Here is a 27,936-nt window from a genome sequence, read left to right as displayed (position 1 = left end):
ATCATGGAAGTGAAAGGCACTGCGCAGTCAGTAGCTGCATTGTGTTAAAGTTCGCAGTGCCTGTGTTCATGTAATTGGGCTGGTCTGCTATGCACAGTGTACTAAGTAAACATGGCAATCCTGAAGTCCTGCACAGGCCAAGTCATGTCACTTCAGGACAAGCCTGGTAAGACATCAGATGCTTCATAGCTAAAATAATTTAAGGGTCAGCCCATCCAAAGATGGTACTTCACTTATTGGTAGAGTCTGGTGGCTTGGCTCAAGTGGAACCTTGGCATTTTGTTTGCATCTTTTATACTTTGGGGTATTCTCATTTTTCCAATTAAATTATCTTAATCCGTTGTAATATATTATTAATATTATTACTTATTATTATAACTGTAATTTTTACCAAGTGCACCACAAAATTTACTCTCACCCAATGTATCAATTTGCTTTGATAATATTTTTTCAATAAAAAACATAGCGGAGGTAAAGAAGGAGGTATGGTATGACTTTGTTGCTTCATTTTACCAACAAGATTATTTTTCTACATCTACTTTTCTCATTTGTTTTATATACTGTGTTTTGACAAGCTTTGTAAACTAAAGTGAAATCATGGAAGGTTTTAGAGCTAATTCAGGTTTTGCACTATAAAAATAAGAATTATGTTGCTTTTATAAGCAAAGTCTTACAGCTGTAATGCTTCTGTAGTTTTTTTTACCTAAAATCCTAATACCAATGGAAGTTCTTAGTCAGTAAAAATATTCACACAGTACAACTTTGGGCAAACTTTGTTTTTACTTTTTGGGAAATGTCAGAAAGGGTTAGAAAGCCTTTTAGGTTTTTATTGCTCTCTTCTCTATTTACTATGATGGCAAATCCAAAGTGGAATGACTCTGTATATCACTCAAGCACAAGTCAAGGCAATATCTTTCAATGGCTACAACTTTTCTTGAGACAACAGTCAAAGCAGAATTATTCCTCAAAGAGAGATTTCTAGGACAGAATATGAAGGCAAATCTCAAGGGTCTCTAAGCATTTCACAAAGCAAGATGCCGTAACATGTACAAATTAATTTTAAACTAAAGACTGGTTATTTGTACAATTTAGATACACCTTAGGTTCTGACAAATGCAAAACAAAAATTTAGGCTACTGTGTGCAAATTAGGGGTTATCTTTATATTTTTGTACCCAATAGTTCCATCAATCCACCATGTAATGGATATGAACAAAGGCAAAAGTGTTTGAAGTCCAGCCTGTGTGAGACCATGGGATGATTCACTAAAGGAATTTAGGCTGTTCACTTATTAAGGTAAATTATCTCTTTGTATGCTACCTTATAGCTTGGTGAATGTAGTGAATTTTTAAATTAAGTTTATTTTATATACACTTCACTACTCTTGCCTACTCTTAATTTTGAAACCATTTTTATACTGATTGTAAAATCATCTGCATTCCATGTGCAACTGATGCCCACCTATTGGTTTGTGTTTACCTGGGATTAAATTGCTAGTATTTGTTTTGGTTTTTTTGCTAACTTATACACAATATATACAATATAATATAAAGTATATACAATATTTGTACACATCAGTTACATCATCCATATGATTTATATCTACAGATCATATATGATTTATTACATATGATTTATTTTTTTGTCAGACCTATGCATCCCCTTTGATGTGGTTGCTAAACTATGTACCTTCTTCAATTCTCTTTGTCTTTTTAAAAAATAGGAACTTTTTAATAAATCAAGCCACTGTTAAATTAAAGAAAATTAAAGAAGTTAAATTAAAGAAAAAATACTTTTTTTCACTTCTCATATCTATTTGTGATCAAGGCTTCTAGAATATGTAAAACTCAGAGAGACAAACCTATATTCTACAAAACAGCTACCTATCCTTTCTCCTCCTAACTCTGTGCCATGTTATCATTCAAGTTATGTCTCTTACATTTCTCCTGGCCTGCTATGTTCTCAGTCCCAATTAATGTCCATGCTATGCTTGAAAAGGTTTTATAGACCGCACCTCCTTTGTGACGCAGTATAGTTTCCAGAACCAAGCAATAAATTGATGATAAATCAATTTCCTGCGCATTGCAGCCTAATCTCTCTTTCTTTATGGAAGGAAGAAATGGCGGCATTGAGAATAATTTCCTTCTTTCACATTTATCCTCTCTGGGTTGGACTATAATGAATTCAATGCAAGGGAAAAACGGATAATCTCCCTTGCACTGTCACACTCACCTTCTCAGGTCAAAAATCTATGAATGGGAAATAGGAAGGTTTTGGCTACCAATTTACTGTGCAAATGTGAAAATGGTCCGTGCAAAACAAGGTTTACTTAGCAAAGAGGTTTATATCTGGCATCAGAGGAAAGTTGCGGCAGGTACCCTAGAGAGGGTTCTCTACAATTAACCTTTATGTAACAGCTTCGGGAAAAGCTGCACTTCCTAGAAAATTCTTACAATTCTTTTACAGAGGAGAAGTTGGGTATATCATGGTTATTTCATGAGATCAACAAATGGCCTTCTTTATTTTCTGTTTAGAGGGGGTTTAAAAAAATGTCCCTCCAGAAAGCAAATACTGCCTAGAAGGGAAATACACATTTTTCTCAGTTAAATGTTAAAGAGCTCAATGAAACCAAAAGATTGGTTGCCTAATTATCACTGAAACCAAGAGGACCACTGTCAAGTACCCCAAACCGAATCTTTTTAGGATCCTACCCGAACCTTCTTACCAAGATCACATTAAAGTGAAATAGCTATTACTTCAAAACTTCTTATCTGTTACCATGCACTGCAAGGTACCCAGAGGCACCTTCCTCAATAAGATCATACCTTGTAGCTTTTGTAATCCTAAAACCTAGGCTATTCTCCAGTTTAAACCAAGCCCAGCTACTGCTATCAAGAGCTCAAGTCTGGATCCTCTTATATATCAAAAACCCTGTTTGATGGCATGCTACTAAAACAGTTGAGAGCAAATTATTTTTCAAACAGAACTCTATAATGTGATGCTCTCCCACGACTTTCCTGGAACACTGAATTGTTATAATATTAGGTATTGCATATAAAAGTCTGGAAAATAGCACAAATCCTTGTGGATAGTCAAGCCAAGTTATGGGGCCTGATTTAATAAAGTTCTCCAAGGCGGGAGAGGATGCACGTTCATCAGCTGGGTGATCCAGCAAACCTGGAAGAGATCTGCTCCAGGATTCGAAACATTTGCTAGCAAATGATTTTAATAAATCAATTACAGGTTTGCTGGATCACCCAGCTGATGAACGTGCATCCTCTCCAGATTTGGAGAGCTTTAATAAATCAGGCCCATGTTGAGAAGTTTCCTAAAGAATAAAAATAGACAGCTGTCTATAAATTATATATATTGGGTTGCTGACCATTAAAACCTGTCACAAACCTGAGCAGCTCAAAAGTTAAATGAAAACTGCATCTAAAAATTGTTAGTAGATCTAAAGACTAAGGACCACTTCAGACCTGCAGGCTCAGTCCAAGTCCCAACTGCTTCACCATTCCACTGAATGAGAATTGTGAACCATTATATGCATGAGGCAGTGGAACTCACTTTTGGCTATGGGGTTGCCATTGGAAGATTTGCACTATACTTGCAGCTGTGTGCAACCTGCAGTACAATTTGTGAATCCCTTGCACAAAGTTAAAGTTTGCCGTGAACCCAGGAGCACCTATCTACAAGGTTTTTCTTTCTCATCATACCACGTAAGCCAATACTGGTTATTAGAGCTCCCCATGAGATTGGAGGGGGTAGGACCGTTAAGTATGACAGGAAACATTGAGATCTGCAAATCTCTTGTGATCTTCTAATTTGCCTTGGCATGCAGTATTCATTGGAAATGATCTCAACTTATGTAGGTTTTCATTCTCAGTCTCAATTGACTAGATTTGAGCTTTAAAACTTACATCCCATTTGGCAATCCTACAGACCACACACCAATACAACTTTCAGGTTGGCAAATAAAAAAATGTTTGTACTTTAAAGACAAAGCACATTGTACTCAGAAAAAGTCTATTTTTCAAGTAGGTACATATGCTATACATTACATCACCTCCATATGCTATACATTATTTCTGTCTAAATTTGAGAGAACCTCTTAAATAAAATACTAGATTCCCTCTCAAGAACTCCAACAGTATTGTTTGTGAAGATTTAGTGCTTTCCTTTTCTGCATTTATTTTTTATTCACAATCTTCTTCAATAAATGTGTCTTCATTATGTTAGCAGACAATAAGCAAGTGAATTTTTCTGCACACAGTGCAGCTGATCACACATTTTTATTAATCCTAAATGGTATTCGTATTAGGCTTATGTATGCAGCAAGAAAACTCATCCACCTCTATGCTGTTCTTCAACTATACTCTAGTTCTCCCAGATGTGTTGAGAAGGAGGAGGGAGGATATAAAGTAAACCTGGTATGTACAAAACAGTATTTAAACTCCATATATAATTCATACAAAATCAAAACCTAAATAAACTCAGCTTTTTATTTTAGTTTGAAAGGATAGCTTTCATTTTAATGTAGTTATCTAATATGTGATCCCTCCTCCCACCAACAAACCATTAAAGTCCTCCAATATCTTTGTTCTGCTGGGAGCTGCACAGCCATTTCTGTACAGGTACCCTGGCTGGGCAGTCCAACCTTTGTAAATGCATGAAAGAGCCCTTAAATATACCTAAAGAGAGGGTGCCCTTTGGTGGAATGCATAATAGATGGCCTTTCCATAGGAACAGATGGAAATGGAAGTACACTTGGACAAAGGGATAGAGCTCAGCCAATAGACTTCATCAGCATCCAGCAGAAAATAAAGCAAATATTATGCAGGAGAGGGTACTGATATACTTTAAGAATGGAGGAATGGTTAGAGCCTCCATTAGATTCTCACTACTTTGTATCTGTTGGAATGATTTCTACTCAATTCTTGTTTTTGCCCCTGGGAAATGAAATAAAGACAATTATTCTAATCACGGACACAGACGGTAAAAGAAAACAAAACACTCTTCTGAACTTACAAGCTATGTCAGATTTATATTGTTGCGCATCCATATTGAGAAATTTGTGGACAACCCTTTAATTTAAAGCAAAAACTTTATTTATGTTTTTAACTGCAACACCCTTTAAAAAAAAAATGTCTCACCTCCCCTTTCTGTCTTCATTGCTGCTACGATCAAGACAGAACGGGAGTGCAAAGCTTCCCAGGATACCTATGTCACCTGTATAACTCATTTCTCTATATTTATATTGATATTTACACATACTTGTACTACTTTAAATGAAAGTTTTAATATTACCCCTTAGTTGGCAATTATCAAATGTATGTAACTGCACTTATCTACACTATTCTGTTTAATATATAATATATATATAATACATTTTCCTTTCTGTGCTACATTTTGGTCATGCCAGTACAGTAAAACCTGCAATAGTAGAAACAAAGTAAATGTCCATCCTATAAAGAGTGTATAATTATGTCATGTCTATTTTTACTATTCTTTGTTACATTTCCCATTCTTATAGTATACTCATGGTATACATGTTCCCCTGACATGTAAATGACTGTAATTTTGTGAACAACATCTATAGTTACCCATGATACAAGGCTCCTTATTCATTTACATATCTGAACAATTAAAGGGATGGAAGTGGAGTATTTTTCTACAGATATGCGATAAAGAAGTACTTCTGTATTTATTAGGTAATGATGGTTCTGCAGTGGAAACATTCAGGTTTCTAATAAGCCAGTGGTAGGCCACTTTAAAGTGAAGGGACAAAGCATAGAATACATTTCTCATTTATTTTTCTGGAAACTCACAGCTCAAGCAGTTCACTGTTATCTAAATTACATATAAATGAATACATTGTAGCAACCTTGTATATTTTATATAATTCTCTCCTGACCAATAGAAGAAAACATGAAAAGTAAGAAAAAATCTTGGAACAGTTCCAGCACAACATTTAAGTATCAAGTGGAACACAAAGTAAAAAAAAACATCCACACTTTCTGTCTGATTGGCAAGTATCAGACAGAAGAAGGGGGGGTAATCTGATTAACAAGAACAAAGCAAGAAAGTGAATTTTGTGAAAGTTTCAAGAAGCTGTTGCAGCTAAAAAGATTCACCGACAGCTGTCATAAAGACTAGAAACTAATATTTGGTGGGATTTTGGTGGGATCACTTTATCTCCTGGGTCAACAATTTGGAGTTTCAATCAAGTTGCCATCTGCCTTCCTTTGTTGAAGCTTTTAATTTGTTGGGGGTAGTGTTGTACACCTTTTTAGGTGGACATTTCGTTTGGTAATCTGGTGGTATGGGTCATATGCGAGGTGTCTAAATCCTGAGAATTCAACAGGTGGTTTCCTTTTAATCTGTTTTAAACCTCTGTAAATGGAACTGTAGCGATTACAGTATTACCACAATTTTGTTGTCTGGTGCATTATTTAGGGTAAAAAACTTTTCATATAATTTGCTATTGTATTGGTCTGATTGTTGTGGGGTTGTTTCATTTGATGTCCAGTAATGAAGTGGGAATCTGGATAATCGGCAAAGAATCGGCAAACAACCTGTAAGAAAAGTATAGAAGTCACAATTTTATGAGTGGGGGGTTCTATTTTAACCACTTATCAGCAATGCCAACATTTTTGGGCTTTAAGGGGTTTCTTAGTTAAGGCAACATAGTGATGTGCCCATCTTGAATAGTCAAATGTTGAAGGTTGTGCAGCTCATACACACACTTTCTAGAGATGTAAAACCTAGATCTCTGTGAGGACACAAGCATCCTTTAAAACCGGACAATTCTTATATTCCCCTCTTCTTACAAAAAGTAAAAAAAAAATGAAAAACTGTAAAACTCATTTCTCTGGGGACACGGCTCATTTGTGAAATCGCTGGTGGTAATATAACCCCACTGGTTTTCTGAACCAGTTGTGTCCCACAATCAATGACAGATAAAAATGCAGTTCATTATTCTGTTCACACAGTTCGTTCAGGAAACCAGTGGGTTTATTTCGCCACCACTGGTTTCCATAATGAGCTTTGTCCTTCCATGAACAATACAGAAATAAAAGTTAAGACTTGAGGGGACTTTGATACTGTTAGCCACAGAAATCAATCTGGTTTCATATTTCTTTCTTTGGGTAAATGAAACCAGGACATTTACAACTCTGTTTTTTTTCCCGCTTTCTCTTCTCCGAGTTATTAAATGAAGAGCTTCCTCGATAGAGGCAAACCACTGATAAATTGGAATGTACACGGCTTTATTGTCCTTGTATAAAGAGGATAAAGCAGTATAGGTCACCTATGACTCAGTGCTGCTAAAAGTGACCTAAGAGACCTGTCTGACCCTCTTCTAAAATGACAGTTTCATATCCATGGCACCTGTTACCCCTATGTATCATCTTCTCTTTCATGCAAACAGAACCTTTCTTCCATTTGTAAACAAGGAGGATTTAGGCTGCTGAACCAGCTTAGAGAAGAACCATGAAATAGCAGGTATCAAGCTCCGAGTTTGCCGTACAAAATTAGATGCATGCCTCACTATGTGTATTGGCTTCCTCAGCTCACAGCATGCTAATTTAGGCAGCAATCAAAACAGTTTGTGCAGGAGGTATAATATATGTCATCCTCCTGTTACAGGACACACACTTCATAAATTTCTATAATAGAAATACAAAGTACCTTTAACTCCTGCACAGCTTGTGCCAATACCTGTTCTACCATCTATATACAGGCATTCCTTAAAAAATAAAGTTAATACTTTGCCAGACTGAATACAAAGTAGTGTATACATGTAAACAGAACATTTACAGCTTAACGTGAGTAGAAGAATTTCTAAACATAATAAAAAATAATAAAAAAAGGTCTTTGGATGACTATGAACTGGTGAAAAGCTGCATTCTTGGTTTGCTAATTTGCAGACCTGAACTGACGTGGCATTAATCATAGAAATGAATGAAGGACTGCAATAAACCGCTGATGGCTGTGAAAACAGTGCAGGAGAACTGCATAGATGCAAGATCTCTACATAAGGGCACACTCAATGATCTTGCAATGATAGCTAGGTGTCATAGGTAGGCCCTCTTTTGGCTTCTTCCTGCAAAACCACACGTACGTAAATTCATTTAGAATTCTGTGCAACTGGAAGTAAATTCCCTCATTGTAAGGCCTAGTGGTGTCATTCGTAATAAGGTTTATTCAATAAATGCAGGGAGTAAAGAAAAACAGAAAAGCTTGAAAGCCTCAGACCAGTGAAAAAATATTCTGATTGCTTTTATTCTTCATTTCAATTCTGTTTGTCCAGTTCTATCAAAATTGGTGTGCAGACCGAAGGCCCAAATGGCGCCAATCTGTGAAAGCTTACCTGGCTCTACCCTGAACTGAAGGACAAACTTTTATAAACTTTTTAGTGATAATTCCTATTACAGTGTGATATTATTAGCTCATCAGTGATTTTGTACCATTTGCTGATTGCTGTTCTAATTCCTTTAAATTGTTGCAAGATTATCTGCTCCATAAATCATTACCATGTTAGCTATGTTAGCCTATTTTGATTCACAAGAAAATTGCGTTTTTAGATAAACAACTAGGCTTGTTATAACTTGCTTAATAAAAATAGTTGAACATACATTCCTAATATCCTTTTTTCTATGTATCTGCGAAATAATGAGAAAATTACTACAACATCAATCATATTTATAGTTTGAGCAGTATAACTGTTACCAGTGAGTGCTAAAATAGACCTGGACCTGGATTTGGTGTTCTTAGAAAGAATGTTTAGAGGATTAAAGTGTCCAGTAAGAAAAGGTGTACTTTTCCAAAATAACTGCTTCCTTTTCATGCAATAAAGTATATAATGACCAGCTTGAAGCTAGTCCAGCCATGCACACTGAAGAAGAGCCTCAATGGCCCTCGTTCTTCCAGGCTGATAATAACAAAAGGAAGCAAAATCCAAACAAGGCAAACAAATACATATTGGGATTATGAACCATAGAAAAAAAGAATACCAATAAAACAGGCAATATATAGGTATGACTACTTCTCCCTCCCCCCTCTTTTTTTGTGTATGTTATAATGACAATTACAATAAATATTCACCAGTTTGTATTAATAAACAATAAAACATTAGTTAAAGACATTAGAGAAGCAGAATTTAAAAAAGAAGGATAATAAAGTAGGGCACCTCTAATATGTTGATTAATCAAACAAAATTAAATTCTCTGCCTGCAATTGTCTAAATCTGTTCCTATGCAAATACGCACAGGTCAGGTGAGCAGAATGCTTTGCATAATGACAATCAACCCTTTCCGTGTAGAAACAGCTCTGTAAATATCAAATAAGCAGCATGTTATGAAATGATCTGTATTAGGTTTTGAGAAACTAGAAAGTGTACATTAAAAAACTACAGGTTGAAGCATGTCTAATAAGCCACAAGTTCCCCATGTATTATTCATATCCTGATCAATCTATGAAGGTCATTTTTATGATAATAAAAATAAAAATATATATAATTTAATGTGAGCCCATAGTATCACCTTAACATCTAAAGTGGCCCTGGATGCATAGAGAAGACATCTGCACACATCTTTGGTTCCCCAGGTATCCTCACCCTATTAGGTAAATACTGTCTACGGCTTCCATAGCCAGTCCTTGGACTACCTCCGCCCACACCTTCCAACTGGCCAGTGAGTTGTTTGCCTATAGGAAGGTTCCGGAAAATGTGACCACGACATTCAATGCATGCAATACTAAGAAGTGGGAAAACATCTGCATTGAGTGATATGTTGGTTAACTCCCTAACACAATTAACGTAATTGGCAAATGTGCCAGTTAGTAATCTAATCTAATTGAATTCCCATACCCAAAAGGGTATAGATACCCCAGGTTAACAACCCCTGATCTAATACTATGCTTCATGAATAGTTAGGGCAGGGGTCGGCAAACTCTGGCCTTTAGGCCAGGTACGGCCCAGCCAGTAGTCCGTTCCGGCCTAACGCCCCCCTGGTCGATCCGGCCTAATCCCGGTCGGTAGGGGTCAGCAACCCGTGGCTCCGGGGCCGCATGCGGAGGTAAGGGAACATTTCCTCTCCTCCGTATGCACTGCAGAGTAGAGGAATTTCCTTTCAGGGGAGTTCCCTCTCCTCCCTATGCATTGTGGAGGAGGGGGATTTCCTATCAGGGGCGTTCCTGATGGGGGGCAGAGCCATCAGCGCAGGACTCAAAAGAAAGGCCGGCCCAGTGTGCCTTCTTGACCTCCTAAAATGGCCTGAGTTAGGAGATAAAAACACAACACAGAAATGGTTCTGATCACTTGCCTAGTGCTCCTGGGACATTAGAAAAATTGCCCAGCAATTGCCTAGGTAATTACATAGGATGTGCCCTATTGGTGAGGTCCATGCAGTTGGGACCAGACATTCCATATATGCATATACGATGTGCTTGTCTAGACAGATGTATCTTTTTGCATCCATGCAACAATTGCAAACATTCTCTGTTAAAAAAGGACCTGCAATGTATAAAGAAAGAAAAAAAAACAATCTAAGGTCTTTGTGTAAAACAATCACACTTTCAAAATTATATTGCTATAATATTTACACATATAAAAATCATGTGAGGATGCAAATCAGTAGTTTTTCCTAATTCAAGAAAGTCTTTCAGAAATACTTACAAATATGATGCCTTTTCTCACTTAAGGGTATGAGAAACGAAGCCTGAAAGTATTACAGATTCTGCTCAGGGGAGATATAGCACTGGTAGATACAGTAGATAGATCTTCTTCTCAGATCAATGCACTGAATTCTCAGTCTGAAATACATGTAAAGAATGGGTATCTGGCTGCACAGGCAACCGTGCAGAAAAAAAAGGAGTAGGTAGCTATCCTGGATAGAATTCTGAACTGACGTTTCTAAAACAGAATGTAGTTTGTTGGGATGTTGTGGTAGTTAGTCCATTCCACTGCTAGATTGAAAGCGAATCTTGAACTACAACAGAAGATCCAGGTAAATTCTCTGGAACAACTCTTCAAATCACGTACTGTGTGTAGGTGTTTGTAGGTATCTGTAGGTACCCTTTATATATGTAGGTGATTTGAGGATTGTAAGAGGTCCAATTATAGTGGACTTTTCTATTTATGTAGAAATCTGAATGTACAGGCAGACTTTTTTAGTGTACTATTTGACTAATGATTTTTCCATATTTATACCTAAATAATAAAACATTTAAATGGTAAAATCACTTTGAATGTATCTAGCTATCTTAAAATTAAAAAAGTGTATACTAAAAAATAACAGTTCTAGCATCTAGAGGCGCAAGGCTGTTTGCGGCAAGTGGACGGTCTTTGGGGTCAGTTAGTCATTACCAATCCCAGGTAGTCACCTAGTGGGTTCAGTGGCAGGTGTTCCCCCTATTCATTGTTGGGCTTTTCTTGTTGTCCCTGTGTCCTATAATTGTTGTTGATTTGAAAAGTGGTTGTTGCATGTATGGCTTACGTCTTCTGATCACTCCTAAATGCTACATTTTATTTACCTGACCCCTTGACCTGAGGAACCTTACTTCCTCTTTACTCCTCCTTACTTTATATAGAGTCACTAAACAGCATTTCTGGCCTCCAGGAAATAACCCTTCTAATACCCTTCTCTCTTTTTGACTAAGGGTAAGTGTTTTCATAAAGGCCTATTGCCCCCAGATAAAGGGCATTTGGACACAAGACATGGGAACATATTCCACTCACTGGAGCCAGTTGCTCTCCACTTCTTTGGGGGAACTGATTATATTTTAACTAACAGATAGGTGAATGATTCATTTGGTCTACTTTTAATTGATTTTGATGCTCAAAACTGATAATTATTATGATAACAAGCTGTCTGCAAAAAGAAGACTATAACAAAAAACAATGCAACATTTTTATTTATTCCACAATGGGAGCCATAATTTGCTATGCTACGGTTTGATGAGTGGCACACTCATAGGCTATACTACAGAATTGTATAATAGCTGAAAACATGGACGACCCATTTGTTAGGTATATATTTTTTTTTAGACAGTGATGTATATATTATGAAATGTAATCAGCATTTTGATACATAGTAAACAAATATGCTATAGTCACTATTTTTTTAAATAGCATCTAGTAGTAGTTAGGTATTATCTTATATTTACAAAGTACATAGCAACTATCTGGTCAGACCTCATAGACAACAAGAGTACCTATTAAGAAAGAATGAAGTTGTACTGATAATAAAACTATACACAAAGCAGAAAGCCATGTTGTAATGCTGAATAATCAGAAAGTTCTATAGCACTCATATTCCATACAGAGTCAACATTTAGATCTTTAGGGTAAAGATGTGAAACGCTGAAACACACAAATGGAAGTTTTAATGATATATCTATCGTAATAACTATAGCTGGCTTTAACAGAAAAGAGATTATAATATCTCGACACTGGATTACAATAAATTTAACTATTTTTATAATTATTTTCATAATAAATCCATCTTCATTATAACAGGTCACTTTCATGATGTAAATTAGGGAATTACAAAATGTTCTGTCCGAAAGTTAATTAATATATATATATATATATATATATATATATATATTTTTTTTTTTTTTTTTTTTTTTTTTTTATTTTTTTTTAATTTGTAGGTGCATCTAAAATGTAAATATCATTAAAATAATAGCTTGGTGTTCTTTTCCTTACACTTTTAGTATTTTCAAGCTGCCAGCTGCTCATGCCCCGTCTTATCCTGGCATTGCTCCTTGAGTGGTCTTTGGATGGGAGCAACCAATGTTCACAGTTTGGATTGCTTCCCTAAAGTATTTTAAGTGCCACCCAACCACAATGGCTGCCAGTCGTCCCTGGAGCATGTGTAACCAGCACATTTTTCACTTAGGTAGTTCCATCATTATTAAGGAACGTGCACATTTATGGCACAGGAGCATGCACGGTATGCAGAGTTCATAAGAAGAAATGGTACGGTAAGTTTACTAAAAGGTAAGAAAAAAGCAATCCAACTTAACCTGAACTAATCATACATTAATTATTGGGAGGGAATTTAGCTATACTTTAACCAATCACCAAGAATCATGAAAATGATTTACCTATAGACTGCAGCTACAAGAACACAAATATTTTCTTTTAGAAAATGCAAATCAGCTTGCCTGTAAATCTTGGCATGTGCCAATTGGCAGCCCGGCAACAATGTAGTTCTTGCTCATTACAATTTAGCTTGCAGCCCCAAGACCTTGCCATAAGAAACTATAAACTGTGTACTTTCACAATAATTGGGAATACCTGGAGACTCTCCCACACACATGAATTATATCCGCTACATAAAAAACAAAATATAAAGTGGAAAAATCCTTTGCAATGAACTTCCAATAACATCTACCTGGTGACATTTTAGCAGCAGGAAAAATAAACTGCAAATATATATTTGACAAAAATTAAATTTTGAATACAACGTCACAATACATAAATCATGAAAAAAAAAAAGTAAAGACTGAGAAGAAATTTGGATTATCTAATCATACAACCAAAATCTCCAGGGAGCAAACTTTCTTTTCTTTTTTATTTTAATCACAAAATTTTAAACATTTCCTCACAACACTGATCAAGACTACAGATGCATGTAGTTAAACGAAGTCACGTCACACACATTTTCAGCTTTTAATCGTCTCAAATACGCTAAACAATTAATTTCAAATTCATGAGATTGCTGAGCGATTTTCTTCTCTATTTTGTGCTACTTTCCGCAAAATTAATCTCATGTGATTAATCCAGGAACAATTCCCCCCTGCTGAAAACTACACCAGTTATTGATTCTATAAGCAATTTTTATAATCTCGGAGATTAAAGATCTCCCGTCAAAACAGATGAATCTCCCTTCATTAGTGAAGGCTGAAATAGGACCAAAAGCAGTCATGCTGATACAAAATAACCTAAAAGACACTCCTTTTCCACCAGGTAGGCTAGTAGGATGAGCGAAGCGCACTGGTTAGCAACATCAAAGGGTATACAACACAACAGAACCCCAAACAAATTCCTCAATTAGCACTGCTATAATTTTCCTAATTCTATTCATCTCTAAATAGGAAGGGGGTACACACTGTCCTCTTACAAAAAAAAAAATATGCATCACAAAAAATGTGTCACCTCCCCTCTGAACACTGAGCGTGTCTATTAATGCAAGAAGCAGATTGTCTTCCCTCGTTCCTTAATTTGTTTCATCTAAAAGCAATTCACTCAACATCTTGTCGCCCTCTGGCAGCGTGGTTTGCTTATCTGCACTTAATTTCTCATTTGGACCAAAACAAACTCTTTATAGCAGTCTGCTAACTGGAAGGGAGGGGGGCAAACATTGTACCAGCCAGGGCAATACCAAAACAAAGGGCCACATGAATTCCTTCCTCTCCTAGCAATGAAGTGTTAAATTCAATATATAAAGAAAATTACTAAGGTTGTAGCACTTCCATTTTTAATAACCGTCTTCTGAATTCAAGAGTGTTCCTCTTTCCATTTTTTTTCTATTTTGTTTTTTTTTTTTTTTATCCCAGCACAAGTGTCAACCAATTTCAGCATAAATAAAAGATCAGTTTAAAATCCTGTAAATCCAGGAGATAAATATATTATCTGATTCGAAATGTATTTGTGTTCAATTTGAAAATACTATCAGTATAACAATCAAATACAATTTCTGAAGATTACATGTTTAGTGAATAATACTTTTTTCAGGTGTGGAAAATACAATGGCTTTCTTTCATGCCCCTTCTGAATATTCTCTTGCTGTTTCTAGAAAAGACACAACTCTGAAACGGCCTCCCAAGTATGAAGAATTGTGTGTTCCTCCTTGCTGCACAATAACAGCTACAAAACCCTGTTTTACATGATGACAAAAGTGTATTATGCGCTGCTTGTGTTACCTGTCACCGGACCATAATGAAACAACGTCAAATCGCAATGTGGTTTCAGCAGTAAAATTTCCAGTTTTCTATAGTGGTGGCAAAAGATAAAAAAAGCAAAAACAAAGGCTTTTTTTTATTCATTTTAGTATTACAATAATGATTAGAAAATTTAGAGGGATGGTGTTTAAAATAAATAGCACTTTTTGAATTATAATTCTTAATAGGAAAGCATCAAAAGTATGAATACCCATAAAAAATGCATAGTTCTAAAACGTGAAGAAAATCATATATATATATATATATATATAATTATATATATATATACAGACCTAGCCACATCAACAGATATGTATGTGTGTGTGAAATAAGATGGACTTAATAAAAGAAGATACAAATTATATAGATACAAAACATACATGCAGATAGATAACCCTTTTCCTTGAAATAGCTAAATGTAAATGTAGACACCTATAGTACACCTTCTATGTACACATTCCATATAAAGAGAGATGGATAGTAAATAAACTGAAAGATAAATGAATATATAAACAGATTCATAGATAATCGATCTTGATTTGGTTAAATAAATATGTACAGCGTGCTCCCTTTATTAAGCATGTAATCATAATCCAGCCTAACTAAAGATTAAAAGATGTCAAATTATACATGCAAAGAGCCGGTATTAAATAAAGTATGCAAGAAAGCAATAAAAGAATACATTGATGACCGATCATTATAGTGATCATTTCAATGCTTCACCCTAAGTATTGTGACATATGACAGGCACAAATGGGAAAGCAGGCTACCTATGTCAGATATTCTCCTTACTTGGGGGTATAAGTATTGCATACAATCATCCAAATTGATGTTCTCAAACAATGGCCATGCACAAAGTTGATGAAACAGCTGTAAAGGAAAAAACAAGCTTGCTTTATGAGTACGTTAAAAAATAAAGGTCTGGAAAGAAATGCCTTGTCAGACCTAAGAGAACAAACACATCTCCATAGGGCAGGCCTCATAGATATTCCTATCAGCCACACAGACAACTGTCAGAGAGTCAACAAGAATATATTTTGCTTTCTGACTTAATTACATGCATTAACCCCTTAGCTGCTGTACACATTGCCTTAACACTTCCGAATCGGCTAACAGTTCCAAATTGGGATTCTGGCTGAAACATCCAATCCGTTTTGGAATCTTTGCTCTCCTGGAAGCTGTGCTAATGACTAATCGTACTCAATATTTGCAAAACAAAGAATGGTAAGAGAGTATTAGTAGAAGCACATACTGTATAACATATTTATACTCTTCCTTAAAAGATTGATAGGCTCCTAGAAGTGTCAAGCTTGTAGTTCCCATCCAAGAAACAAAATTATTTCAGGCGGCATTGGCATTATTTCGCAATGGATCAACTTTGCCAGCAACAAAAAGATGTCAGCGTTTGCCATCTATCAAAATGATTGGTCAGCTTTATAGATCTTAAGGAGGATTTACTTGGAGTAACGAGTTTCATGTAGATATAGCTGCTGAAGATATGTTATATCTTGGCTATGTAGCTGGGAAACTTCATTCCACACCATGGCCTTAACAAGACAAAAAAAAAGGGCTCACAAAGGAAAGGGCTCTTGAGATTACAAATGAAGAACCTCTAAGGTCATGTGTCAAGAGGCAGCATTCTGTGCTGTAGCACAATGATAGACCTCCAAGGTCATAAACTGCAGCCAAGACCCTGCATGTTCAATACTGAACCCCTGCTGGACTGGCTCCAGGGAATAAGGAGTTAAAAGGCCAGATATGAGCAAAGGCATCTTATAGATAGTATTAGCAATCCACCTTTCCAGTACAGCCATACAAGGTCCTATGTTTAACATTTTTAAATTACACTTATCAGAAAAATCTTCGCTTGCACAGACATAGGATGTGAATTCCGTAACTCATCAGTAAGTAAAAAGTGTTGTTAAAATTATGATTACCCTGAAATGAGTAAACCAGAATAGTTGTAGTTGAAAAAGGCTCCAGGTAGCAGATTTAAGCAGTGATCTGTGGACCAAAAAAACCTTGCAAAAGCATGGCGTGTATAATACTGTGTGTACACATTACACATCTCATTAAAACAAAATAAACTAGTAAGAGTTATCTGGCCAGCCCCTGTGCAAATAAACAAAGGAGGTATAAGGGAAGGAGGCCAATGGCAGTTGGATTTGGGTTGCTGGCAAGGAGTGTGTAACTTGGCTGCAGAATGAAATAAGGAGCTGGACTACGAATACACCTGCACCTTGCTGAGCTCCCTGGCATACTCTGTAAATCCAGCCACGTAACAATACATGGACCTATCATATAGTGATATATAACATCGCATAAATACAAATTTATGGCACTATCTTAATTTACATGACACCTCATCTGCATTATAGATTTTATCATAAAAACAATATATCTATATACATTTACATTTTACTCTAAGTGCAAGCACAACAGTCCAGTAATTGCATATTTAATGTAAAACTATACAGAACTGCCTTGCGTAGTAAATTGTGGAGCACTTTAGAAGTCAAATGTGACGCCTGAAGGAAGAACGTATTTACTAAATCATTGTTGAATAGGATGTAATTGTTCAAAATACAAATAATGATTTAAAGGAGACTCAGTGTTATATAAACACTTGCTTATTCATGTAAATATTTATTTCTGCAAGCAAGGGACCAGAAACTGCACAAAACACTAAAACTGCAGATCATAGAACAATTTTTCAGAGGACATTTAAGCTTTTGTGGCCACAATCATCTTAGAATAATTAGGACGCCACATTGGACAGGTGAACCCCTACCCTCCCATGTGCCTGCATGAGCACAGACATTAGTGAGAACTCTTGTGAGCCAGTCAAACAGGCATGACCAGAAGTGAGGAAAATGATCTGCACACACAGACAAGGAAGAGGAATGAATAGCAGTCTATAGCATAGCACTGGCTGTCATCACCCTGATCACCCACCTACAGTAATACATGTGCTCATAACTTGCACTACAAATAGATAATCAGAGGTTTTATTTCTTCCAAAAACTTCTCTTACTGGGTAACATGCCATACAACCCTTTATTCCTGGCAGGTCATCCCAACAGTTTACAATGCAGTTTGTTTCATGGAATTACAGATTTTTGGAAAAAGAGATTATTGTAGGGATTGTGTCCCTGCTTGGGTGGTAGATGTGCCGGGCACTGCTGCATGGGTATGTGATGGCTTAATACCTTGTGTTAGGATCTCCAGCCTCCAATGATCACAATATTCCAGTTATTTACATATATTACCCAGGACTGTCTAACATTCATATGGCATGCTGTCTGCAGTTTTCTCCCTGGGAAAAATGGCCATATTCCCCAGGAAAGCTCACTTTTCATTGTTGTCATTCCAAGTGTGTATATTGCCAATGACAGGTAGGGATTAACCACCTTGTGATTATTTTGCCACTTGGGTGGTAGATGTGCCAGGCTGATTGTTTTATATGAGGAAGCTTATCCAGCCAGATATACACATATACTTCCCAGGACTGTCCAGGACTCATTAAGCATGCTGTGATCAAAGTCCCCCCAGCATGCACCCTCTACTGATGGCTAAAGGAGAGCAGAATTCCTTACAGCCAGCACAGGCTGGACATGACTTTACATCCAGCTCTAAGCTGCCACTCTTTCTCATCAGCACCAATACTATTGCAATTTGTACACTGCAAGCCTAAGATTATCCTAAATGGGTGCATAGACTGGTTACACACTTAACCCATTCTACTCTGGATCCTTTGCAATCCATTAACCCTCTCAATGCCAAGCAATAGCAGTCTGTTCTGCTATGAGGGGTAAGGGACAGTAGAAGGCAGTAGTGTTACATATCTTTGGAGGGGGGCTGTATGGTGGGGGTGGGGGCTTTTTCTATTCCCAGGCTGGGTAAGGATGGCATAGCCTCAAACTCTGGCTTGACATTTACAGGGTGTTCATAATTGGTGACAATGTTTGGAGACTCTGTAAAAAAGTTACATTGATCCCACACTTGGAGTGACAGCAGATTTTATTTCTATTGCACTTTGCTGGAGGTGAAAAGACACACAGTTCTGGCAGATCTCTGCCACTTACCTGATTGACTGCCAACCGCTTGAAGCGTGCCCAGTGCCCACAAGAAGCCAATCCATCCAAAGTAGAGATGCCTCCTAGATCCACACATCCTTGTGCTGCAGGTCATCTCAAATCCTTTCCAGAATTACATGTCCCAGGGGCATATTCCTCACTCCCAAATGTCAGGCAGGAGCTGCTTGTTCCCCCTGGCACAGTAAAGTTATCTCCTTCCTTGTTGCTGGTCTCCTGGCGCTGTGTCAGTGCTGTGTGTGCCCGAGCTGTGCAGGCTGCCTGCTGCCATACAATCATATGGAGAGCCGTGCGGGCACAGGAGCGCTCACACACAAGCCCCGCCCACCTCGGACTCCAGCCCGCCCCTCTAGGCAAACAATGCGCGATGATTGGCTAAGGCGCTCCCACTCAACTTGAAATCCACATGCACCTGTCACTCCTGTGTGTTGTAGACGGGACAGCACATGTATGGGGAGGGAGACTGTGTATATACCACCACAAACTACACAGCCTTTATAGATATATGTGTGTATACCGGTACAAACTACACAGCCTTTATATATATATATATGTGTATATACCACCACAACATACACAGCATTTATATATATATATATATATATATATATGTATGTGTGTATATACCACCACAACATACACAGCCTTTATATATATATATATATGTGTATATCACCACAAAATACACAGCCTTTATATATATATGTGTGCATACCGCCACAAACTACACAGCCTTTATATATTTTTATGTGTATATACCACTACGACCTACACAGCATTTATATATATATATATATATATATATATATATATATTTAACCAAGTATTTATGTATATTTTAACTTTTATGTATATACTTTTGTACTTTTTGTAAGTTTATGTTGTAAGTAACATATCACTAGCATGAATTATTTACACTGAACAACATGAGAAGTTCTCATAACCTTATAGATAGGAGTGGCTCCCCATCAGGATTTAGTTATTAGGACTAGCATGGGAAGATAATGAATCTGATCTCAGAACAGTTATCTAATTATACCTAGTTATGTCTTCATTGCTTTGTCCATCATCTTTATGGTGCTGGTAATATCACTCTGACATGAAAATCCCAGGTAAGGTATTTATTTAGATATGTGCTGTTGGGATTTGGGTCTCATATGTAAATTCTGATTTTGGTGGTTACAAAAAGTAATATATCTTTGAATATTATGTATTGTGTAAGAATTTAAGTATTACATTTAAAAGAATTTAAGTAATATTTATACATATACATTTATGATTATAGCCATCATGGGGCACAAATGTCATATTACCAGTGTGGCTATACATTATTTAATATGATTATTATTATTAATAATAATAATAATAATAATAATAAAAGGATTTTTAAAGCGCCAACATATTACGTAGCGCTGTACAATAATTAGGGGTTGCAAATGACAGACGATTACAGACAGTGATACAAGAGGAGAGGACCCTGCCCCGAAGAGCTTACAATCTAGTAGGTAATAGACATATGTGTAATAATGTCTTTGTACATGTAATGATAACTTGTGAAGTATAATGAATAGGTGTAATATTGGACCTTATAAAACCCCAATCTTTGTTATACATAGCTTCCTTAGAAGTTGACTTTAGGGCTAAGGTCTTGCAGCCATTGCTGAAGGAGACACCAACTTTGTGATTATAGGAAAGATAATTACAAGTATAATAGCATGAACATGGTAATAGATCCAATCTGGCTTGCAGCTTTTTCCTGGCCCCATTGAGTAGGTCACCCTCCTTTTAAAGCAGAACTAATTTTTACAATTGAACATTTGCTAGCAGGCAGGTACTTTATTGTATCAGGGACAGACTGTGCCAGAACACTGAGCTGCACATGTTCACAAAACTGGCGCATGCATAGGAGTTGTGTCATTCCACGCTTTGCTAATCAAGATGACTGGAGCTCCAAAACCTGGAGGAGATCCGGGTGAAGATGAGTGGAGGAGCCAGAAGAGGCGAGTTTAGCCTAAAGTTATGAGCAGTTAAGTACGTTTTTTTTTTTATTGTGTAAGAGACATGGACGTCTTTAGGGAACCCCTGCTATAATTACTGTACTATATCCACAACTCACAGTATATTAGTATGGTGGTCAGTAGGAAGAATTCCTTTTACATTGCAGGCCAGTGGGAATAATGTCATCCTTACAGCCAAAGAGATCATTCGTGTCAGTTAAACTAACCTGAGAGGTCTAAAGTTCAAGGAACCCCTAGCCTGGGAACCTCTAGTGGAGCCCCAGGGTTCCATGGTACCCTAACTGAGAAACATTGGGTTGGGTTGTAGATGTGTGCGGGGGGTAAATAATTAATTTTGTGAAAACGAGGCAACCTAGTAATGCATTTGTACAATGTCAGCTGTTTATTTTATTCTACTATAGTCATTTAATCAATTCTTGCAAAAGGGGATAAACAATTGGATTTGCAGAAATATATTTACAAATCCTAGACCAATGTGCAGAGATCCATGCAATGCTCCATGCAATGCGTTAAGCTATGTACACACGCTCAATAATTTTCACTGGAAATGATTAGTAAGCAGTGCAAGAAATCATTTACAGCGACAGTAGAAAGAGTGAGGTACAGACAACACCGTTTTACGAAAGAAGAGCAGAAGGCGTCCCGCTCTATTTTCCCCATTAGGAAACCACTGTTGGGCATTTAGTAATGCAGCAGGATGGATCACTAAATGGCTTTTGTGGGGCAGCTGTGCGGATGTTAGATTTTCACTTGATGATCACAAATATCAATCTCAGGCAACAAAATGTGTCCGGATGCAGCTTTAGTCATAAGCTCAACAATTATTATAAATACATAAATCAGGCCCATTATATGAACAAGTTACAGTATATTTTATAGTATATATTACAAGATTACATAATTTTTGCTCATTGCACTCTACAATTCATCAGATGTGATGTCTGCAATTGTTTTCTTTTTTTTTTTTCTTCTTTATTTTCTGTGAGTAACACATTTGCTCTTAGTATTTGAAACAGTTTGGTTGGTTGGCTACACTCAATCCTCATTGTATCTACAGAGGGAGCTTTAGTTGTCACACAAGCCTCCCTCCTAAGTTCGACTAGTTGGAGGTCTTCCTCTTTTAATTTATGATACACATAGGCCTGGAGTATAAGTAGTTTACAAGAGACAACTTGGGAGAACAATGAGACTATTTGTGCTTTTAGTTCAGTTCACAGGAATTTACAAGGATGTTGTATATTGGACAGATCAACATGTATTCATTGTTTTTAGCCTGAAAAAATAAATGCAGCCACCACATCTATAGATCAGTAATCTGCAATATGAAAAATGCATATTCTGTGGGTTCAAGTATTCTTTAAGGGGTACTTTAAGTAAATATAGCTAGTAAGGGAAAGGGGATTTAAAACTTTTTATATGATGTAGATACCTACATCATGCATCCCAGGTGGGTTCTGGCTGCTCCTTCCATGCACAGAAGGAGCCTTTTGTTTAATGGGGGAAAAAATGCCAATCTCATGCGCAGTGAGATTGGCACGTTTTTTTTTTCCCCATCTACATCACCCAATCTGATACTTTTGCAGTGGGTGACATACAAAGAAGGCCAAAGAAGATGGCTTCTCTGCGCTGTGATGAATAAGTATACCGGGACGATGAAACGATCCAGGAAACCCCTGTATGGATCAACAAATCTGCAAAGGTAATTTGGTGACTGAGTTTTTTTTTGTTTTTGTTGAGTTTACTTTAGCATTAGGAACACATGTTCTACTGCTTGTTATCTGATATTTGATCAGCTAATCACAAGGCAGCAATCCAGTGTATTTAGACATGTAGACATTGTCAAGACAGGCTGCTGAAGTTCAAACCAAGCATCAGAATGGGGAAGGGAAGGAAATTAGGTGTCTCTAAACGTGGCTTGGTTATTGGTGCCAGCATGGCTGATATTTCAGAAACTGCTTGTCTAGTCTGGTGGGATTTACACACACCTTGGGGATTACATTGAACGGTCCAAAAAATGGAACATATCCAGCGAGTGGCAGTTCTCTGGGCAAAATGACCACACTGATGCTAGAGGTGAGAGGAATGACTAGACTGGTTTGATCCAGTATAAAGGCAAAAATACATTAAAAAAACGAAGTATTACAATGGAGGTAGGCAGAAGAGCATTAACATGCAACACATCAAACCTTGAAGCAGATGGACTACACCACCCATGGTGCCACACAAGTCAGCTAAAAACATGCACCTCAGGCTAAAATGTGCAAAGGCTTACCAAAATTGAACAAGAGAAGACAGAAAAAACTTGCTTGGCCAGATAAGTCCTAATTTCATTTTAATAAAAATTCATTTTCAAAGTCCCAATTCAATTTGGATGGTACAGTCAAACTTGGGATCAACAACATAAGAAGCATTGATCCATTGTGCCTTGAATCAATAGGTCAGACTGTTAGTGGTGTATATTGGTGTGGGGGGATATTTTCTTGGCACATTTTAAGGATCTTCCAAGCATTGTTTAGCTTCCCTGGTGGTATTCCTGAGTGTGGCTTGGGGTTATTTTTCAGTACCAAAAGTGGTAATCCCGAGTCACACTTGGGAATACCCCCATTGTAAGGAGCTTACCTGGTCCCAACGAGCCCATGCCGACCTTCAGCCATGTCTGCCCGGCATCTGTGTCTCCTGGCCTCGCGTCCCAGCTTTATCAATGGGCGTGCGGGGGCAGTGCGCTGGGGGGCGTGTCTGGCTGGGAAAGATAAACTGCTTAAACATGCAAAAATGCTGTCATAATCAGACAGCCAGGGCGGTTAATACCACAGGCTACCCTACTATTGTTGCTGTCCATGTCAATCCCCTCATGACCACAGTGTTCCCATCTTCTGATGGCCACTTCCAGCAGTATAAAGAAACATGTCACAAAGATCAAGTTTCAAAACAGTTTCTTGAACATGGCAATGAGTTCACTGTACTAAAGTGGCCTTCACAAACACCAGATCTCAGTACAACAGGGCACCTTTAGAGTGTGGTAGGAGATTGGCATCATGAATGTGCAGCTGAACAATTAGGGTTCAACCAAGTAAAAGCAAGGTGTACCTAATAAAGTGGCCGGTGAGTATATATAGAGGAGGTATGGGTTTTATGAGTTTTTTAGCTAGGTAAATGAGAAATATTTTCTATGATTATTACATATCATGCAGGTGGAACATTTTAATTTCATTAGCCTTGAATACTTTTTAGCTGTGTTAACAAAAGCCCTTTGGTTGTTGAATTCAAAGATGGAGCACTTTAGCACTATTGTCACCTTAGCAACATTTTGGGCCAGATCCGGTTCAAAATAATTGCATGTTGTTCATTTGATTTTTTGCACTGATGAATTTGAGCTTTATTTATTCACAGGAAAAAAATATGATCGTTATGGTTCGTAACTTTAGGCAACATGAAAAGTTTTGTTTCACAACTTACACAAAACTTTGGTGAGATCAAGCAGATTTTAAGGTTGGTAGACTGACCCAAACCAAAATAGTTTTATCAAGAGGTGAGCATATAGATTGGAAATTCATAGTAGATGCAAACAATTCTGGTTATTTTGTCAATTGATATATAGCCATGATGGACCTATTTGCATATCCTGAACCAAATGGGAATGTTCAGAGAATGGAACACCCTAAATTATTATTTGGTTATCATTCAGCCCTTTTAACTGGAAGGCAGGTTAGGATAGACTCATGGAAGAAAAAATCACTAAAAAGAGAAATGGACATGAATGTCATAAAGCAAATGTATGCTCCCTTGGCAGATTTATTTATTTAGTAAAGGTAATTTTACATGCCAATGTGTATGTACAAGGAAGAACACTTTTTAAACAAATGCCTAGTCTGTTTTAAATACTAACACACACACACGGAGTAATTTACAAGTAAGTATCTTACAGTTGCAAAAATGTGACCTTTCAAAACTACGACCATATCTCTATCAGAAGAGTTGACCTTTAATATATCAGATCCAATCCTATCATTATGTGTGAGAACCTCCTCTCAGTCAGTACAGATGTGGACACCTCCGATTTTTCAACACAGCAAAAATTCAGTCCCTGCATAGAGCACCATGAATACAATCCAAAATAGTCTTCAAAACCCCTAAGAACTATGATGAGTTTAGGGTTTTGTATATTTTATTCTAATCATTTCTTTCTCAATGGCTTAAAGTTCTCTTTATGTCCCTTCAAATGTACCAGTATGCTTCTCTTTTAAGCTGAGTAACTACTATAAAGCTAAGTCTACATGGACAGTTTCTCCAACATTTACATGAGAGAATGGAACGTCCATGTTTGAAATTTCCATTCATGCCAATAGACCAGTCCACACCAAAGTGTTTTGTTGATGGGCTTTAAAGAAAAAGCATTCTGCAGAGTTTGTAAACACTTAAAGAGTTATCCCATATATGCCCTAAAATGCTTTCCAAAAATACCTACCAAATGCCTAAAAAGCTCAAATACACCCAAAAATGCATAGAAATTGGTGTTTAGGGGCATTTGGGAGGTATTTTCCTCTATTCTAACTCTTTTATGCCACAAGTCTTGGTTTAAAACATCTTTATAAACACTTACAAAATCATACAAGCTGTATATTTATTTAAATGTCAGTGTAGACTTTAGCCTAAATCACAATAAAGCAGTTTTGCAAATGCAAAACAATATTAATAGGTAATTGGTAGAAGGGACAGAAGGGTTTTATATATCTCTTTGGACAAATATAATCTCCTTTACCTGTCTGCCAGCAATTTTTATTATGTGTGCTGCTTTCTGGTGCAAAGCCCAGTCCAATGTACATCAGGTGAGTTGCATGATCAGTGACCAAAGAAGCAGCACATTGGATTTTGAAGGACCAGGAGAAATTGTGGAACAAAGAAAATGGAGTTGTCATGACTGGTAGGTAGTGTCAGAGGATACTTTTACCATAATGTGCACGTAGGCTGAGCATACTTGTAAATCTTATCAAGTGCTCGCACATCCTATATCAATGCAGATCAGCTTTAAGCCACAGTAAAGAATGCAACTCTTTAATGTTGTGCCAGTTTATCACCCACCCCATCACATACTAGGATCATTATTTAGAGAAAGTGACTTCATGTTTAGGACCCAATTTACCAACTGTTGTGAATAATTGTGGTCACTCCCAGATGGACAATTTGATATCACAAAAAAAAGGCTACGCTCCTGTGTGGGTCTGTGACAACAGCTGAACTGTGATAATGTTAGAGTGTTTGTATATCCAAAACATTTCTTTTTTTAGGTTTTGAATAGATTTAAAAAGAATTAGAACCCCTATTATTTTCTTTTACACTTTCTTTACACATTTGAAAATAAAAAATATTTTGACTTCTGGAACATAATTGAAGGAGGCTGATATCCCGGCAGACAATAATCTCCCCCCAATCTTGCCCCTTTAATGAATTAGTTGCTGGCATCTAATCAGCCTAGGTCACGAGAAGCTTTAGCATTGAGCACTTTCATCCTTCATTTTTCTTGCTTGAGGTTCTTCTCAAGGTGTTGCAATCACTGTCTGCATTTAACACTGCCTGGACGTAACACTTCCTATTGGCTATTCAAGGTTCATTTAAGCCAGGAATGGTGGGACCTCATCAGAAGGGGTCTGTTGGGAAACAGCTGGCGTGGGAAATGTACAGCGCTGGATAAGGGTTCCCTGCACCTGGAAATGGCACTGGCAGGAGACCTAGATAGTGGATTTAGGGGAGCAAAACCCTTGTAAGCAGGTTGGAGGGGAGGGGAAGGATAATTTTGTATATTGTCATAGTAGTATTGGTTATTAAATATGGTAATATGTTGTATGTCTTAGGAAATGAATGAATGAGCAGTGCTAAGCAGACCTTGTTTATTGCTACCACACCTCTCTATGTCATATGCACGTCAAGCATCTTCTTCTTCCATAGCCAGCAGCATCCTCCCATCTCTCCACAGACCAGGCACTCTGCTCCCATCAGATAGATCTGCAGAAAATGGGGACAGATAAGTGGAACTCCGACTACTTCCAGCACTCACTGATTTTGCACAACCCAAATGTGTTTATTTTATAATGGATCATCAGAGAATTTACAGGTGGCAACACTGAACCTTGTTTTTGCTTTGAGTCTGTGCAGGTATCCCCAGCGTGAAGCATTGGCCGCATTGCAGCATGCATGAAGGAGAATAAAGAGTTGTGATCGACACCTTTAAGAAATTTCAATTTAGGGAATTGTTGCTGAAGATGCTAAAGACTTAACAATAGGTAATTTTGCAGAAGGGGCAGGTGATGTCTCCTGTGCAATGAAACAAACTTACCCACCTGTTTGCAGTTTCTTCTATAACTGCACAAAGTATTTGTGATTTGATGCACTTAAAGTAGTTTCTCCATGTTTTATAATGTTAGGTTTTGCTTATATGTGGTAGTTTGTGTTCTAGTCATACAGATGGAATTACTTCTTTCTATTTCAGGTCCGGCACTCATTCGGTAGCAAAAAAAAAGGTAAGTGAATGTCTCTGAAGCCTTAATTTTCAAGGTAGACCTTTAGCTAAGTTTTTGGCAATCAAATATGTACACATTCTTAACAAGCAGTAAACAAGCTTTGAATAAAGACTTCACTAACCTCTGTAGCAATAGCTGTAGTGGAGCAATCCATTCTCAAGAAACCTTGTTGCTCAAGTTGATCCCGGGCACTTTGCTTTCTCTCATCTTCCTTTGCACTTGTTCTGCCTCTTCCTACTTACTACTGGCAGGGGAAGCTGACCTACACAGAGAAAGTAAAAAAAAACCTAGCTTCTGGAGGCAAATTTAAGGAACAACTATTTCACAGTGGCTGTTGCTACAGAAATATGTCAATATGTAA

The 27,936-nt window shown here is 37.3% G+C and overlaps 1 protein-coding gene across 2 annotated transcripts in view; it reads right to left on the bottom strand.

Annotated features, from left to right (window-relative positions):
- The window catches only part of ERBB4 (erb-b2 receptor tyrosine kinase 4), a 510,543-nt gene extending 491,254 nt beyond the window's left edge, over window positions 1–19,289 (bottom strand). For both annotated transcript variants that reach the window (XM_072418550.1, XM_072418551.1), the window contains exon 1: window positions 19,034–19,289. In XM_072418550.1, coding sequence (XP_072274651.1) covers window positions 19,034–19,139 — 106 coding nt within the window. In that variant the 5' untranslated portion in view covers window positions 19,140–19,289. The remainder of the gene's footprint in view (window positions 1–19,033) is intronic.
- Between the last annotated feature and the right edge of the window lie 8,647 nt (window positions 19,290–27,936).

The sequence above is a fragment of the Pyxicephalus adspersus genome, chromosome 7, assembly GCF_032062135.1.
Source record: "Pyxicephalus adspersus chromosome 7, UCB_Pads_2.0, whole genome shotgun sequence".
NCBI classification, from domain to species: domain Eukaryota; kingdom Metazoa; phylum Chordata; class Amphibia; order Anura; family Pyxicephalidae; genus Pyxicephalus; species Pyxicephalus adspersus.
Note: the sequence above shows the minus strand (reverse complement) of the source record. Positions and strands in the feature narration are given on the sequence as shown.